This window comes from Gorilla gorilla, chromosome 17, assembly GCF_029281585.2.
Source record: "Gorilla gorilla gorilla isolate KB3781 chromosome 17, NHGRI_mGorGor1-v2.1_pri, whole genome shotgun sequence".
NCBI classification, from domain to species: Eukaryota; Metazoa; Chordata; class Mammalia; order Primates; family Hominidae; genus Gorilla; species Gorilla gorilla.
In genome coordinates, this window is record NC_073241.2 from 39,480,438 (window position 1) to 39,498,396 (window position 17,959).

At 44.4% G+C, this 17,959-nt stretch overlaps 1 protein-coding gene across 2 annotated transcripts in view; it reads left to right on the plus strand.

Moving 5' to 3' along the window:
* PIEZO2 (piezo type mechanosensitive ion channel component 2) overlaps positions 1–17,959 on the plus strand; it is a 479,685-nt gene that overhangs the window by 386,052 nt on the left and 75,674 nt on the right. For both annotated transcript variants that reach the window (XM_055368035.2, XM_031003780.3), the window contains 9 exons: positions 1,098–1,274; positions 1,572–1,697; positions 3,089–3,289; positions 4,294–4,498; positions 4,620–4,721; positions 6,058–6,223; positions 10,768–11,011; positions 13,459–13,555; positions 15,022–15,181. In XM_055368035.2, coding sequence (XP_055224010.1) covers positions 1,098–1,274; positions 1,572–1,697; positions 3,089–3,289; positions 4,294–4,498; positions 4,620–4,721; positions 6,058–6,223; positions 10,768–11,011; positions 13,459–13,555; positions 15,022–15,181 — 1,478 coding nt within the window. The remainder of the gene's footprint in view (positions 1–1,097; positions 1,275–1,571; positions 1,698–3,088; positions 3,290–4,293; positions 4,499–4,619; positions 4,722–6,057; positions 6,224–10,767; positions 11,012–13,458; positions 13,556–15,021; positions 15,182–17,959) is intronic.

Consider the following 17,959-nt stretch of genomic DNA (forward strand, 5'->3'; position numbering starts at 1 on the left):
ATATGCAGAATAAATGAGCATTTCCCATGCCTGAAGAAGATGGTGGTCCTTCTATACTGTCCAATGGACTATTAACTATAAAGAATTGCTAGAAATATGGGAACATCTGGCCTGATCAACGAACTCGCATGCAGCCCAAAGTCAACAGGTTCAAGCTGAGTTCACAACCTTGCTGCTCTGACCAGCTTCCCTATCAGCATTGCTGTCTCAGTAATGGCACTGTTATCCACTCAGGCTCCCAAGTGGAAACCTGGGAATCACTCCTTACACTTTCTCTCTTACCCACCGGCCCACCAAGCCAATCAGTCATCAAGTCCAGCTAATTTTGCCTCCCATGTTGAATGCGCACCTCCTTCCCATCTTCCCTGGGCTATTGCCGCGGCATGTGAGTGGGTCTCCCAAAAGTCGTGTCCAGTCCCCACAATGGGCCCTCCATTCATCAGTTACATTTATCTCAATGGGAAGCAAATCTTACCTCCAAATTCCCAGTGTAATGCCCTTCCACAGCTCTCAGTTTTTTGAAGAATGGGCTCCTGTGCCATAGCATGGTGTAAAAAGGATCCGTCAAAACTTGGCTGTAGCTGCATCTCCAGCCTCACCTCCTGCTGCACTTCACACTTTCAACTCTGAACTTTCCAGTCGTTTGTTGTTGCCTGTCCCCACCATGCTATCTCATGCTTTCCTGCCTTCATTCATGCCTCCTTTACCTAAAGAATCCACCTCTCATCTTTCTTGGCTTGACTTAGTTCAGGCACTGTCTCTTCTTGAAAGTGCTTCCTGACCTCCACATTGGACCAAGGACCCTTCTGGGCGCTCTCACAGGAGCCTGCCCACATTGATAGCTTAGCCAGTGCTACATGATATTGATGTCACCTGATGATATGTCTGTCTGCCATACAAGACATAATGTCCTTGAGGGGTGAGACCATAACTCACCTACTTTAGTACCCCAGCACCTAGGGCAATTCCTTGCGCGTGCTAGTAATCCAGCCTGCTTTTGCCAAACTGAGTAAATCAAGTCATCCTGTTTTGTGGATGTCCTGTTTGTTATGCCGTGTTACGTATTTTTGTACCCATTTCTGGTTTTACGTTTTCAGGTGTCTCTGTTCAACTATGTATTTTTGATTTCTTGGGCTTTTGCTCTGCCATATGCCAAGCTGCGCCGTCTGGCTTCAAGTGTCTGCACGGTCTGGACGTGTGTGATCATCGTCTGCAAAATGTTGTACCAGCTCCAAACCATTAAGCCTGAGAACTTCTCCGTTAACTGTTCCTTGGTGAGCCTCGGTGATGGGGGAATATTCCTGACTGCCCTTTAGCAAAGCAAGGCAGATACTTGGGGAACCCCCATCCCCAAGCACATTTGGCCTGACCTGGCTTGTAAGTCACCTCTCCCTGGCTGGTCGTGCTCTGGCCCTGTGTTAAGCCTCGTCTCATACTGAGGTCTCCCCTGAAATGGGCCTGTCCCTCCCATCCTACCGCTATCATTTTGCTCAAAGCTGAAGAAGAAATAACCTGAGCCCTCCTAATCTGTGGAGCTATTTTTTTTTTACTCCATTTTCTCTTCTTTTTAGCCAAATGAAAATCAAACAAACATCCCCTTTAATGAGTTGAACAAGTCTCTGCTCTACAGCGCTCCTATCGATCCTACAGAGTGGGTCGGCCTGCGGAAGTCTTCGCCTCTGCTAGTCTACCTGAGGGTAATGGCTTTGTCGTGCTTAGTTTGGGCCTCCACTCCGTTATATAACAGTTCAGGATTCTTTTCCATGAGACGCTTAACATCACATTTGATAGTAACCATATCTTCTCATGTGGGATTTGGCATCACCTTTGCAACAAACTCTAAGTGTTAAAATCAGTATTGCGGCATGTTAAAGAGAAAATGATCGAACGGTCTGAGATTGCTTGAATAAAGTATGACAAATACATTCATTGGAACATTATACAATCATTTTAAGACCATTACAAGGTTAAGGTCGATGGGTGCATTAGAATTGAAGTGTGTCTAAACTATAGTAAGATTTTTAAAAAGCAAATTTCAAAACACTGTGCATACTATGATCTCTTCTACACACAAAGAAAAATATTAAGTAAAGTATACCAAATGCTCAATAGTGGTTATTTCTGAGAAGCAGATATAGCCTTACAAGACATTTTTGCTGTGTAAATTCTGTTTATCTATAGTTTTTAATAAAGAGAATCTATTACATCTAGAAGTAATAAAATAAAACTATATTTATAAAAGGAAACTTGAGTACAAATAGTCATACAAACATAATGAAAACAACGTGCTTCAGATTTTTCACATTTTATTTTTGTGGATTATCTGAGCAGTCCTAATCATGTTACACTGGCAATGCATTTAAGGGTACAGCCTCTACACTCAGCACCTGGGATTTTTAAATGTATTAAGCATCCCATTTTCTTTGTGTACCTTCTAGATTTTTCGTCATATGGTAGATATCTTTTGTACCAGTACCCACCATAAATAGCTGTTATGAGGATAAAGCAAATTGGTATTTGAAAAGGGTGATCGAATTGTGTCTGGAACCTATGGTTCCATAAATGTTAACTATTTTCATTATCTTGAATAGTAGTTATATCATAGCTATTATTATTTTACCGTTGTCAGCATGCTTCTCAATCTATTGCTGTCTGTAGCCAGATTTCAGGAGTGTTCAAAAGCTTCCCCCTAAGCAGCTTCCCGTTCATTCAGCTCAGTGCGTTTCCCAGGATGTCTCTGTACTGTTTTTGCACTTCTGGCTGCAAACAAGGCTGAACTGCCCTCTTTGGATAACTGGAAATTGCTTCCTTGGTGTGAGATGTGTAGTTGTGAGAAATAGGAATAAGCAGCAGCATCTTATGTTTGGAGATTCTAGATCCTATGACTTTGGAAGTTAGCCTGATTTTCTAATATAGATAATGCCACAATAAATAAGACAGAGAAAATGAATATTGAGCTCAAAACTGTTTAAGAGAGGTGAGCTTTTATAAAACATTGTCCTTGTAGTTGTGAAGAATGTGGGGATTGCTTGAAATTACCAAATCATAAAGCCTCTGGCTGACATATTTGTGTTTCCTTGCTTTGTAGAATAACCTCCTGATGCTGGCTATCCTGGCCTTTGAAGTCACCATTTACCGCCATCAGGAATACTATCGAGGTCGAAATAACCTGACGGCCCCTGTGTCTAGAACTATCTTTCATGACATTACAAGACTACATCTAGATGACGGACTTATTAATTGTGCCAAATATTTCATTAATTACTTCTTTTACAAGTTCGGTCTGGAGGTGAGTTTCCTTGCTGATATGTTTTATTTCTCTTTTCCATGGAGATTCAAAGAACTGCTTCTGGCCAATTGGCCACTGGAACTTTGTGATACATCTGCAGGCATGATAGCTGTCCCGTTGAGAAGAACAGAAAGTATTTGTACTGGTGGTTAACTGGCTTAACTGAAAGTTTTCCAAGTTTGGGTGCCGAACACCCCCCTCCACAGCAGTGCCTTGGCCTCTCTGGATCTCCAGAGCCATCTAAATGCATGGCCATCAGTTGCCGTGTTAACAGGTTTCTTATTAAGAATAAAGTATTAATCTTCTGCCTGGGCACGGTGGCTCACGCCTGTAATCCCAGCACTTTGGGAGGCCAAGGCAGGCAGATCTTCTGAGGTCAGGACTTTGAGACCAGCCTGGGCAACATGGTGGAACCCCATTTCTACTAAAAATACAAAAATTATCCAGGCGTGGTGGTGCACACCTGTAATCACAGCTACTTGAGAGGCTGAGGCAGGAGAATTGCCTGAACCCGGGAGGCAGAGGTTGCAGTGAGCCAAGTTTGCACCACTGCACTCTAGCCTGGGTGACAGAGCAAGATTCCATCTCAAAATAAATAAATAATAAAGTATTAATCTTCTTTCTTTTTGTGCATTCTGAAACCATAAGCTGCAGCCAAAATGAACTGTTTCAACCTAAAACGGTTGTGATAGTGCCTGTGCCTTCATAGAATGAAGTAGGAATGGTGATGTTTCATGAAGAGATCAAAATGGCTGTTCTCTTTATTGTCTGAAGTGGTTATGATAACAGCTACTTAGTCAGTTTTTCCCTTGGTAGTAATCTGTACAGTATTTCTGTCTTCACGCTGAGACACTCAAAAGAGCAAGCATTTGTGAATCTGTGCAGACAGACTTGCCCTGAGGGACGTGGGTCTCCGCCATCTACACAGACCTGACACCTATCACCAGTCGCCTTTCCCATATGCCTGATTTTTTTTTTTTTTGCCTCTTTTCATCTTTACACAGACCTGTTTCCTAATGTCAGTTAACGTCATTGGCCAGCGAATGGATTTCTATGCCATGATCCACGCCTGCTGGCTGATCGCTGTCTTATATAGACGCAGAAGGAAAGCCATCGCAGAGATCTGGCCCAAGTACTGCTGCTTCCTGGCGTGCATCATCACCTTCCAGTATTTCATCTGCATTGGCATCCCACCTGCTCCTTGCCGAGGTGAGCCTGCCCTTCCCTTGAGCCATCTACTTTTAGAAGAAGCCATTACTGAGCGGACGGCTGGGAGAAGAGTAGTGAAGAAGAGTATTGATTGTGCTGTTCGCCACTTCCCTCCCTGCAGATTACCCGTGGAGATTCAAGGGTGCCAGCTTCAATGACAACATCATAAAGTGGCTGTACTTCCCAGATTTCATTGTGCGGCCCAACCCTGTGTTTCTCGTCTGTAAGTGTTTCCACTGCAGGGCCACAGAGTGCTGGTATCCGGGTTTACTGTTAATCATTGCTCACGTGCTATGCATTAGTGCCTTTTGTCTTCCACTAGACTTTGTAATCATGTAAAGGCTTGTCTTATGCATTAATATCACAAGTCATTAATGGCTTCTATTCACCCTATTACATTTGCAAAATTAATAAATCAATGTTGGAAATGCCATATTCACTTGCATAATTTCACTTCCCCCAACATACACACACACACACACACACACACATTTACACAGCCACCTTTCAAAAGACAGACCAGAGAGGAAGGCTTTTGTGTTTTCTGACTTGGTGGTTTCTGGCTCCCAGTGCAGATAAATAAATCCTGAACCAATAGGACAGTGGATGCTGGGAGATGCTTCCCAGATTTTAGTTGCTCTAGAATTGGGCTGCAGCCCCAAGGCCTTCCCATGGCAGCTGGTGATCCAAAGGTCAGAGCAGCTCCCCCAAGACCAGAGTACTGCGTGCTACAGAAAATGCAAATGACTGCCCTGCCTAAACAAGTTTAGGTTTAATTTTAAAAGCAAGGAAGCAGCTTGTGTTCAGGCTTCCAGGCAGGCTTGGCCTCAGCCCTTTGTGGGCAGTTGCCGGGAGGACAGCTCTCTCAGGCTGCTCTATGCTGTCCAGCACAGTCCACCACCTCCACCTGCTCTCACCACACCTGCAGTGTGGCTTCTGCTCTGGGGACAGTCTTTGGTTACAAATGCAAAGGAGGATGGAAAGGATAAAGAAAAACGAATGTGTGCATCCACCACACATAAAAAGATAAAGATGGGGAAATTGCTCAAGTGGCCTCCTTAAAACTGGTGGGAGGTAAAAAAAATTAGCCAGGCATGGTGGCGGGCACTTGTATTCCCAGCTACTTGGGAGGCTGAGGTAGGAGAATGGTGTGAACCCAGGAGGTGGGGCTTGCAGTGAGCCAAGATCGCACCACTGCACTCCAGCCTGGGCGACAGAGAGAGACTCTGTCTCACACACACAAAAAAAATGTTACCCTCTAAGAGACTCATGAAGACTAGTAAGTAGCACCTAATATTTCTCTCGCCAATGTGCAAACAAAATCCAGAGACTCCCCCCGTAAGCTCCTGGAGTGTCTGTGGTCACTCTATGCCCTGCAAGGTGGAGAAGGTGTGACTTGGCCCCGACATTGGACTCCAGGATGAATTTTACTATGAACTTTGGGAACACAACTCACTTACGAGCTGGGGAATGGCTGTTGCTGTGTGATGACTGTGTATTGCATTATGTAAATCAGAAGAGGATGAGGCGGCTTAATGATCTCACCTCTGTCTTGTTAGATGACTTCATGCTGCTTCTGTGTGCCTCCTTACAACGGCAGATTTTTGAGGATGAGAACAAGGCTGCAGTGCGAATCATGGCAGGTGACAATGTCGAGATCTGCATGAACCTTGATGCGGCCTCCTTCAGCCAACATAACCCTGTGCCAGATTTTATTCACTGCAGGTAACAAGAGCTTCACATTTGCTAAAAGCCACTTTGATGTGTGCATTTCCATTACATTGCTCCTCTATACTTTCTCTGCTATACTTGGGAAATAGATCTGCTGAATTGTATACACTGAAGTTAATAAATGCTGGACGATGTGGTTCAGCAGCCTGGAGGCTGAGCCTCTGAATTATAGCACTGCACCTGCTTTTGTCAGTGTAAACCGCCTCTTTATGGCCTCAGTTCTCCTCCTCTTCTTCATACCAAAACTGACTTGTGCCAGTAATACCAGCTCTCCAGTGGAGGGTCCTCCTGCTCATCTCTTATCCCTCCTCTGCATCCCCATAGCTCATCCTCATCTTCCCTCCCTCTTCCTCATCCCCCATCTTTCTTCCTTATCTTTCATCCCTCATCTTCATCCCCATAGCTCATCCTCATCCACCATCCCTCCTCCTCATCTTCTATCTCTCCTACTCATCCTCCATTTTTCATCTTCATCCCCATAGCTCATTCTTATCCCCACCCTTCCTCCTCACCCTCCAGCCTTCTTCCTCATCTTCATCACTTATTCTCATCCCCCATCTCTCATTCTTATCCCCATCCCTCCTCATCACCCTCCATTCCTCTTCTCATCCTCCATCCCTCCCACTCATCCTTAATCCTTCATCCCCATTCTTACTCCTCATCCATCCTCCATCCCTCATACTCATCCCCATAGCACATCCTCGTCCCCCTTTCCTCCCTCTCAACCTCATCCTCCACCCCTCCTCCTCATCCTCTATCCCTCATTCGTATCCACACTGCTTATCCATATTCTCCATCCCTCAACCTTATCCCCAACCCATTTCTCCTCCTCCTCCATTCCTCCTCCTCATCTTTCATCCTTCAACCACATCCCCATAGCTCATTTTATCCCCATTCCTCCTTATCCTCCATTTCTTCTTCTCATCCTGCATTCCTCCTTCTCATCTCCATAGCTCATCTTCATTCCCATTCCTCCTCTTCATCCCTGTTTCTCCTCCTCCATCCCTCATCCGTATCCCCATTCCTCCTTTTTATCCTGCATCCTTTCTCCTCATCTCCATCCCTCATTCTCATCCTTCATCCTTATCCCCATTCCTCCTCCTCATTCTCCATCCCCTCCTAATCTTTCATCTCTCCTCCTAATGTTTCATCCTTCATCTACATCCCCATAGCTCATCTTTATCCCCATCCCTCCTCATCCTCCATTTCTCCTTCTCATCCTGCATCCCTCATCCTCATCCTCATAGCTCATCCTCTTCCCCACCCCTCCTCCTCATCCTCCATCCATCCTTCTCCTCCATCCCTCCTCCTCATCTTTCATCCTTTCTACATCCCCATAGCTCATCTTTATCCCCATCCCTCCTCTTCATCCTGCATCCCTCCTCCTTATCCCCATCCCTCCTCCTCATTCTCCATCCCTCCTCCTCATCCTCCATCTTTCCTCCTCATCCCCTAGCTCTCCTCTTCATCCTCCATCCCTCATCCTTATCCCCCATCCCTCCTCCTCATCCTCTGTCCCTCATCCTTATTCCCCATCCTGCCTCCTCATCCTCCATTCGTCTTCCTCATCTCCCATCTCTCCTCCTCATCCCTTGGTCGTCATCCTCACTTCTTGTATTCACTGGGCACTGAGGAGGGGTGGCTCCCTAGATTCCACCCTGTGCCTGTGCTCTTCCTGAGCAGTGTCTCCCCTGTGGCCATGCAAGGGCTCCCTAGCAGCTTTTCTGTCCTCCACCATTCTGCCCAGCCTCATGACAGCTGATCTGGGCCATGTTTCCCTCACAGTATTTGTACTTAAACCGTGCTCGACCTCTCACCACGCATTCACCATTTCTGCATTCCCTGGGTTTCCGTATTGAGATTTTGTCACCCAAGGCCCACTTCATGGAGGGCAGGCCCACTGTGCCTCTGCAGTCAGATCTTCAGTCTTTCAATGCCTGTAACACTCCACTCAGCTGCCCACTATAGTCAGCTATCTGAGGAAGCTGCTGTGACTTTTCATACCCCCTTATTAGCTGTATGTCATGGGACTAATTTCCTAACCTCTGATCCTCACTGATTAGTGTCTGCCCTATTGAGCCATATGAGGTTGCAGTGAGAAGCTCATGCAGTCACAGCGCACATGCCATCCATGTGGAGATAGGTCACTGATAGTACCCAAGCCGGCCGACCCCACACATGGAGTCTCTCTCCAGCTTCCGATCTTCCAGAGATTCCTATTTACATGGTGTGGATCATCTTCTGCCTGGTGTTGGTATCTGAAGAACCCATCTTATCCCCACTTCTAAAGTGTTGCCTTAGGGTGAAGATCATGTCTAACTTGCTTTTGTATTTGTCCCCATCCTCCTACTTACAGTTCTTGGCATATACCAATGCATATACCAATACAGATAGCTGTCAGCCACCTGCTACTCCCTTTGCGCCAGGCTCTGTTCCAAGCTTTGCACACATGGAGCCCTTTTACCCCAGCCCAAGGAGGTCATGCGGTTATCCCCACTGTAGAGATGAGGAAACTGCAGCAACAAGATGAGACATAGGCAACAGCAGAACTGGGATTGGAACTCAAGCAATCCAGCTCCCAAATCTGAATGTTTATGCGCTTAAGTGCCTCTTGGTAGCATAAGAGGCTCAATATGAACTGAGTAAATCAGGAAGTGAATTTGCTTTAAAACAATATGCTATACAGACTTGACCACTCTATTTGTGAATTAAGTACCAGACTAGGCACTGATCTAAGGTAAGACTTCCATTTTTACTTCTTCTCTGTGATGCTAAGAAAACAATCAGTCCAGCCCAATATTTACTATTGCAAAGGGAACATAAGTATTTTCAATGTATTCATGAAAAACCTAAATCATAACTCAAATGGAAAACTTTTGTGTGCCATTGATTTTTAAAGCTGATTTTTGTTTTAGTTATTTCAAATTTTTGTTCTGTTTCTCAATGAGGACTGCCAGCAAAGTGACCCCACTCAGGAAGTGACCTGTCAAATGCCACAGCAGTGAGTAGGAAGCCAGCGCACATGCTTGCTGGTCAGAAGCACAGCCATGCTCACCTCTTCCTCTCCAACAGGGGTCAGCTCCGCAGCACCCTGGGATCTCTGGAAAGTGGCCAGAGCCCTGATAGTTAAGTGGCCCCTTAGCCACAGTACCTGTCACCAGGGTTCAGTCTCTCTATTCAGAAATCCTTAAGGCTCCTCTTTGAAGCGTATTTATCGATGTTTTCCATGTTATCTTCACAAGCTTAGTTTTATGAATTCTGGACCCAAAGTGGGTTCAGTGCCAAGATGTGAAGGCCAGAGCTGGTAAAGCAGGAATTGACTGCTGCGGGCAAGGAAGGAAAGGTATGGAAAGAATAAGGCTGCACTCACAGGCACACACACTCAAAATGCCAGCAGCCCAATTCCACTGAATTCAAACCACACACACTTCAGAAGGCCCCTAGGCTCATGCAAATCACTACCTTTATTTGTGAGGATCTAGGGATACAGGGAGATACTGACATTTCATTCACTCTCCATTATGAAGTCAAGGAAGGGTTTTATGTATTTTAGAAAAAAAGTTATAAAAATGTTTAAGTGTTTTACTTTAAAAAGAGTAAAGGGTAAAAGTTTACTTATCTTAAAAAATGTACCAAGGCACAACTTAAACTCATCCCCTGATAATGCTAGATAGCTCAAGTGTAGTGCATATTTTATTAAGCAATTACTTATTAACATCCTACAGAACAAGAACCCATTAATCAAAGAATTAATCCAGAATTGGTTCTCCTATGTTTCTTCCCAAATGCGCCAAAAGAAACCACCAAAGCAAAACTCCCAAAACCAAAAGTTCTAATCAAGAAATGCAGTTGGGACTTGGCCTGCAGGTGTGACTCCTGTCAGATGACATTGACCCGCAGGCTAGAGCTGCTGCTTGTTGCAAGACTGACACCTGAACGCTGGCCTCACCTTCCATGAGGAAAGCAGCAGGGATGGGTGGCCCCCAAAAGGAATCCTGACTCAGCCTGAGGACCTCCAGAAACAGAGTATTGGAAAGAACAAAAAAGCCCCACCATGGCTTTGGATAGTTGGTCAGAATCACCTCCCATCTGTAGGGAAAGATTTCCACCTCTAATAAAAGCTTTGTGTTCAACATAAATTTGTTTAACTTCTAGTTCATCCATTCTTAACTTTTCTTTCACTAGCCAGAAGGCATCTGTATCTTAGAATTTCTTTTGCCATACAATTATTCATGCCTCCCATAGAAACAGAAAGGAGAATTTTGAATACTCAAGTGGTAGGCAGAAAATGTTGTTGTTTGTGAGAAATTTGGCCTGAATAAGGTGACGAGAAGCATACACGGTTTCCAAAACTCATCTATTGGTCTATTACTAACTATTTGAGGGTTTCCTAGATAGCAGGATTAAATGAAAGCTCACAGTCTGATTTGCAAGGTGCAGCAGAGAGCATGAATTTCTTCCCTTGTTAAAGACTTTCCTGATTTTGCTTTTGTTTGTTTTGTTGTTGTTGTCTTTTTGTCATTGGCTTTGTTTTCCAGATCTTACTTAGACATGTCCAAAGTGATCGTCTTCAGCTACCTCTTCTGGTTTGTGCTCACCATCATCTTCATCACTGGGACCACCAGGATCAGCATCTTTTGCATGGGGTACCTGGTGGCCTGTTTCTACTTCCTGCTCTTTGGGGGCGATTTGCTGTTGAAACCCATCAAGAGCATCCTGCGCTACTGGGACTGGCTGATCGCATACAACGTTTTTGTGATTACGATGAAAAATATCCTGTCGGTAAGTGGTTGCCACTGCATAACACATTTGTGGTTTTCATGTAAGAGTAAACAATCCACTCAGTGGTTATTAAAAGCCCAGTGCTTGTCATGTTGCTCTCTTAAAAGCCCCAATAAGATGCTGCAAATTCAGAATTCAAAAGCCATTTATTTCTCTGTCTTGCCACATTAAACAGAATCCTTTTTCCTCATTTTCACCATTTCAAGGCCACATGGCTAAAGGATATGTGTTCATAGGAATAAATTCTAAAATGTCTTTTACTAATTAAAATTCTATCTCTTCTGAGGAACAATTTGTCATCACTCCTGGTATGAGTTATGAAGTGGCCCTGTTAAGAGCTGAATTTGAGCCACTGAATCTTTTCAAAAGCTGTATTATGTTGGCAAAAAGCAACGCTCTTATCTAGAAAGAACTGTAGAAGTGTGAGATAAAATGAGCATGTTTCTCTATGATACTGGGTGGGGTAGGGAATGAGGTGGAATGGGCTATTATAGGCAAGAATGTTTTATGTACTCAGAAGATGTGGGTAGATAGAAGAGAAAATGCAGCCTTCTGTCTGGCTGTCTCTGAGTATAGACATTCAGATTAGGACACAGCTAGAGCAATGTACGGTTGAGGGACCCTCCCCCCGCAACCCGCACCAGGCCCCGACGAAGCTTGGCTGCTCTGCTCTTAAGTAGCTATATTTCAGAACACAACTCTTCCCCTAACATGACATGCAACTCACACTGCCCACAAGTAATTCCAGAGTCACATCAACCTATCAGGACACAACGACACCATTTCAGTGATTTAGTGCTGCAGGAAATTAAGCAACAACCTCTCCTGAGCTGAAGGAGTTAATAGCTCTCTGGCTGGCGCTCACTTAAAGTTTATCCCTGTGCCTGCGTCTGTCTCCCACGCTGTAACTGCTGTTGCACTGAGAGAGCAGTGAGGAAATCTCTTCTGCTTCTTCCTTCCTAGCTACTTAGGGATGAGCTCACCAGGCAATTCAGTTGTGATATCTCCTTGATTTTCGGCGGGGGCACGTGTATCACTGTGTCTAGAAGTCTTGGATAGCCAAGTTTATGTAGCCATGAATAGGTATTCGGATAATTTATTTTGTCTGAAGTCCATTGAAAGGTTAATTTTCCAGGTGATGGTGAAAGTGACTTGTTGGTCACTTTTACCCCTCTGACATCAATTTACATTTGGAGTAGCATTGAGAGTTGTTGAAGAGAGCATGAGACAGGACAACAGAACGCTGGTTCATTCTAAAGCCAGTCTGATGGTGAGGAATCTGTTGCCAGAGGCTGATTTCACAGCCATGCTTGGGAAATGTATGTATTCAAAGTTCATTCATTCATTCATTCATTCATTCCGTAAACCTGTACTGTAGACCTGTTTTTTACTGAGCACTATTTGATGTATTGAAGAACTAGAGATAAACAGTTGTCAGTTTTTGCCCTCAAGGAATTCACATTCTAAAAAGGAAGTTAGACCTACTTATAAATAATTATGATGCAATGGGTTAATGATAATTATTACAACATTTTTGAGAAACAAAAGGATGCCTAATATCTTGCTTAGATAAGCTGGGAACAGGCTTCCTGGAGGTGATGCCATTTGAACGCATCAGAGACTCATAAATAGATTGAAGGGTCTGCAGGGAGACAAAGGGGGAAGGCATTCTTAGCCTGGAAAACAGGAAAAAAAGCAGGACATGATGGTGTAGGACTGGAATATTCCCAGGGCTGGGGAATCCATAACGAGTAACTGCTGCTGTTGGAGCAAATCCTGATGATATTCTCCTTCCTCACATGTTCCCAGGAAATGCACACAATGTATCTGTCACATTTATGTATTTGCTTGCAATGATTCATACTTGTTTAAACATTTTCCAACTCAGGATTTGAACTTAACTATAACAAAAAATTCATTGTTATGAGACAACCACCTGCCAATCTACAAAAAATATTCCTTTACCGAGAGAATTGGTCAAACAAGACTCAAAACACATACTCTGTTTTGTTCTAAGAACTACACCCTGCAGCTTAGGTCTGGGATGACCTCCAGGGAAGAGCATAGGTTATATGTGTCTGGCTTGTAAGAAAATAACGCTACCGAAGTCCAAGTCTTAGGGTTCAGTGCACACCCATTCATTATCACAGAGTTGGGATTTATTTCTATGATCGTCCAAGATTTCTTCTTGATATACTGGTGCTTCCAAGTACAGAAAACATTACATGAAGGACCTTTCCTTTCCTCGTTCGGTTTAATTTTTCCCAGGAATTTACATTGCTCCTGAAGCACTACCACAAGGTGACTGAATTTTTAGGTACAATTGGCATCTCCTGGAATCCTTATCACTGAGACCTTGTGAATCCTTGCACACGTTGGGATCATAAAACACCACTTTTTTTTCTGGCTGCAGAGCTTCAGGATTATCCCCCTCTTTTGTTTTTCAGATAGGAGCATGTGGATACATTGGAACATTGGTGCACAATAGTTGTTGGTTGATCCAGGCTTTCAGCCTGGCCTGCACAGTCAAAGGCTATCAAATGCGTAAGTATGAAAAGCAAGTGTGGAGGCAGAAAGGCAGAAGAGGGAGGATAGTTGTCTTGTTCTAGTTTTAAAAGTGGGCCAAAGCACATAAAGATATAAAAGTGGGGTCAGTTATCTCCAGATGGAGGCTGTAGAACTGTGGTACATTGTGAATCTATTGTCTATAACATGAGATGCCTTCTGCTAAGCCTCTTTGATCATCTTCTTGAAACTTCTGAAATGCTGAGGACTTGGAGTCAGGGTCTGGAGATTGGATGTAGTGCTGAAGTAACTCCCCGGACTTTTTGAGTCAAGATTAGGAAGGATTCCAGAAGCCCACTCAAACCTGCTGTTGCTCCACTTAATGTCTTGGGGCATCAAGTAACTCTGACTTCAGGCTCCTCCTGTCCTCAGGAAGCTCAGAGAGCTTCAAGCTCAGGGAAACAGTAGGGAAGAACATGAGGATTTCTAGAGTTAGACTCCTGCCGAGACAAAGGCAGAAGTGTCATTGCCACCACCCTGCCTCTTGCACCAGAACCAAGGACGACATCACACGTGGCCTACCATGGCACCCAGAATGGGTGCTACTTGGACACAGTGCTCTCTCTGCCTATTTATTTATTATTATTTATCTATTTATCTATTTTTTAAAAAATATTTCGAGACAGGGTCTCTGTTACCCAGGCTGGACTACAGTGGCACAATCATAGCTCACTGTAACCTTGAGCTCCTAGGCTCCAGCAATCCTCCCACCTCTGCCTCCTGAGTAGCTGGGACCACAGTAGCTGCCTCCTGAGTAGCTGCACCACTATGCCTGGCTAATTTTTTAATTTTTTATAGAGATGTTGCCCAGGTTGGTCTTGAACTCCTGGCCTCAAGCAATCCTCCTGCCTCAGTCTCTCAAAGTGCTGGGATTACAAGCATGAGCCACCACACCCAGTCTTTTTTAAAAAGATTAATTTTTTTTATTATGTGGTTTCTATTTCAGGCTATATTTTGCCAAAGCCTCACTGGGACGTTGTTTTTCACTTAAGATAAGGCATACTATTGATACTCCTTCTAATAAGCCATGCTGTGCTCATTATGCTGCTGGTTACCCCTGGGTATAGCCCATTCCCAGAATGGGTGTTTTCTTTTGTATAAGAGCATTTCCACTGGCACTGGGACATTATTTCTCTGTGGCCTTTGTTGGAGGTCCCTTTCTTCCTAAGAGAGAGAAATACTCAAGAGGCCTCCCATGTAAAAAGGGCCCTCCTGAGCCTTGTAGTGTGAAGAGTTCAATGCATGGTCAGCCTTATGAATCAGTGTTGATATTGGATTGGAAGTGTGTGACCTCCTTGTAAATAAATCAACTCATAAGTAAGTCAGAGCATCAGAATGCTGCTTTTATGCCTATATTTCCCAAGCCTGACCATACCTCAGATTTTATAAAATAACAGTGAAAATGGATGTTAATTTTAATTTGTGTTTTTCTACTGTTACTATAGCTGCTGCTAATTCACCCTGTACACTACCCAGTGGGGAAGCAGGAATCATTTGGGACAGCATATGTTTTGCCTTCCTCCTGCTGCAAAGAAGAGTTTTCATGAGTTATTATTTCCTACATGTTGTGGCTGATATAAAAGCTTCCCAGATTCTGGCATCAAGGTGGGTCGGACCACGAAATCAGGTGGTTTCTCCCAGGAAACTTGCCTGAAATAATATTGCACTATCATTTCTGTCTGAGCTTGCTTCGAGAACCCACAAGAAGTTAAGAAATCCCTTCCAGCAAAACCAATCCAAGAAGAATTTAGCACAAGGCCTGTAGAATAGAATAGTAACAGGAAAGCCTATGTAACCATCAGACTTCTCAAGGAATGGGGGTGCCATGGAAGGCCAGAGGTTCACTGGTCAATTGGAGCCCTTGCAGAATCCACCACTTCTCTAGAAGTGGCTCAGTCTGGTCTCAGACAAAACAGTAACATATGTCACGTTGGTCTAGAGTTTAGTCCATCTTACACCTACCTCCCCCTACTAACCTGCTTTTCTTCTCTGAGCCACTGACACAATTTGCATTACTACCTATTTTTTCCCCTAGGCTCCATTCTTCTTCCAGTTTTTGCCCCTGCTCTTGTAAGTTTAGGAAAAAAGACTGGGGAGAGGTAATAAAGTGAAGTGCCCTGAGGTGGGGGTGGGTGTCGATGACTAGCTCTGTGGCCCCCAGCTGCTGTGTGTGTTCCTCTCAGAAACTCAGACCTTGCCTAGGTCCCATCAGATGCTTGGTGTGAATAAGCTGATGGATACTGGGTTCTATTATATGAAATTACCAATATCTATCATTTGACTTGAAGTTCAGACTAATATATCTGTGTTTACCTACAGTTTCGCTAGAGTCTGTTCTCTTTCCCTGCCATGATAAACACAATGTTTATTTCCAAGGTCCATTTATATGATGGCAGTTGTCAGCCTCTGTTACCTAACTTGGAGTCAAATAGAAAGAGGCCCTAGTCGGGGACCTGCAGTTAGTCAGAAGAGCCTTGTGGCACGCCCAGCCCTCATTCCGTGGATGACAATGACTTTATGTACCGCACTGCCCTGGAATTCATTGTTATAATCATTTTCTAATACCCAGGACATTATTTTCAGAGCAGAATACAATGTTTCATTCCAATAGTAACCTTATTTACTTGTATATAAACAGCTGGTATTTTTGCAGGTAAATGCATCTTGTTTGCCTTTCCCAAAACATTTGGTCTGTAGAGGTCCTTATATAACCTATCTGGTGACTTCCACTTGAAAACAATCTTCCTCAGGGTGCTAAGGCAATGTGCTCTCCTAATTTCCCTTTTTCCTTTGTGGTTCAGGCTTCTAGGTCTTTTTTGCAACCTCTTTCTTTGCCCATCTCTCAAACGAGAATGTTCCCCGGTGTCTTTTTCCCAAAGTTGTCACAATGATTTAGAAATCATGCCCATCATGTTATAGTAAGAATGATAACAGTGGTTCAGAGTACAGTTCATGCCTATTAAAGAAAAGCCGTGAGTTGATCAATAAGCAATGAACTCATAATAGTGTGTCCAAAGAATTCACATTCATTCATTCATATTTTCACTGCCTACTCTGTTACAAAGAGGTGATGTTCACCTCTGCCCTCACAGAGCTCGCAGAGTAGCAGGAAAGTGGCACATGAGCAAACAATTCTACTACAGTACACCTGGTATCGTCTCAGTCCATTTGGGCGGACATAACAAAAATACCATGAAGTAGGTGGTCTATAAACAGTATACACTCAATTCTTACAGTTCCACAGGCTGGAAAGTCCAACATCAAGGTTCGAGCAGATTCAGTGTCAGCCGAGGGCCCACTTCCTCATAGATGGCCATCTTCCCACTGCATCCTATTTTGGTGGAAGGGGCAAGAGACCTCCCTTGGGCTTCTTTTATAAAGATAGTAATCCCATTCATGAGGGCTCTGCTTTCCCACTCAATCGACTCCAAAAGGCCTCACCTCCTGTCCGTCACCTTGGGAGTAAGGACTTCCACATGCGAATTGTAGGGGATGCAGACATTCAGACGACAGCAGGTGTGATGGTAGGAGACACTCCGGGAGCCATGAGGTCACATCAAGGGAATATAACCAGCTGCAGGGGCGTGAACCGGGTGGCCTTCCATTCCCAGTGCAGGCTGAAGGATGAAGAGGAGTTAGTCAGAGGAGAAGGCAGGGGAAGCAGCCCAGTGAAACTACAGAGGGAAGTAGCCATCAGAAGCTCACAGTGACTGCAGCACTGAGATTGGAAGATGAGGACAGTGAGTGGTGAGTGATAAGCTCCAGGCCAGGAGAGGCCAGGTCCTCAGGGGGCTATCAGCCCAGATATGTCTTTAGAAATACTCCCACAGTCTTAGGAAGACCTTGCAGTGTTTAAACAAGCAAGTAATATGACTGTATTTGCATTTCAGGAAGCTCACTCTGTTTGTGGTATGGAGAATAGATGGGTGTAGGCAGCACTGTAGGCAGAGAGACAGCTAAGCAGCTGCTATGATAATCCAGGGTAGAGATAGCAGCTAGACCAGGATAGGATCACTGAGAAAGATATTCCAGAGGCAAAATAGGCACAGCTGGAAAACTGCTTGGAAGGAAGGGAGACAGTGATAGAAAGGGAAGCATAGAGGGTGATGTGCCCAGGATTCTGGCTTAGCCAAACGGTGGTGCCAGTCCCAAATATAGGAACTCAAACAGGGAGAGAAGACTGACCGCAGTTGTGGAGTTGTAGGTCTCATGGGCACATGAAACTCAGCCAGTTGGGAATTCCAGTGGGCAGCTGCATGGACAGGCCTGGAGAAGTGAGGAGATGGAGTGCCATCATCACACAGATAGTATTGAAGGAGGTGAGTTGCAGCTGCTGAGAGGGGGTGTGAGAAATGAGAAGAGAACCTTGGGGAACATTCAGGT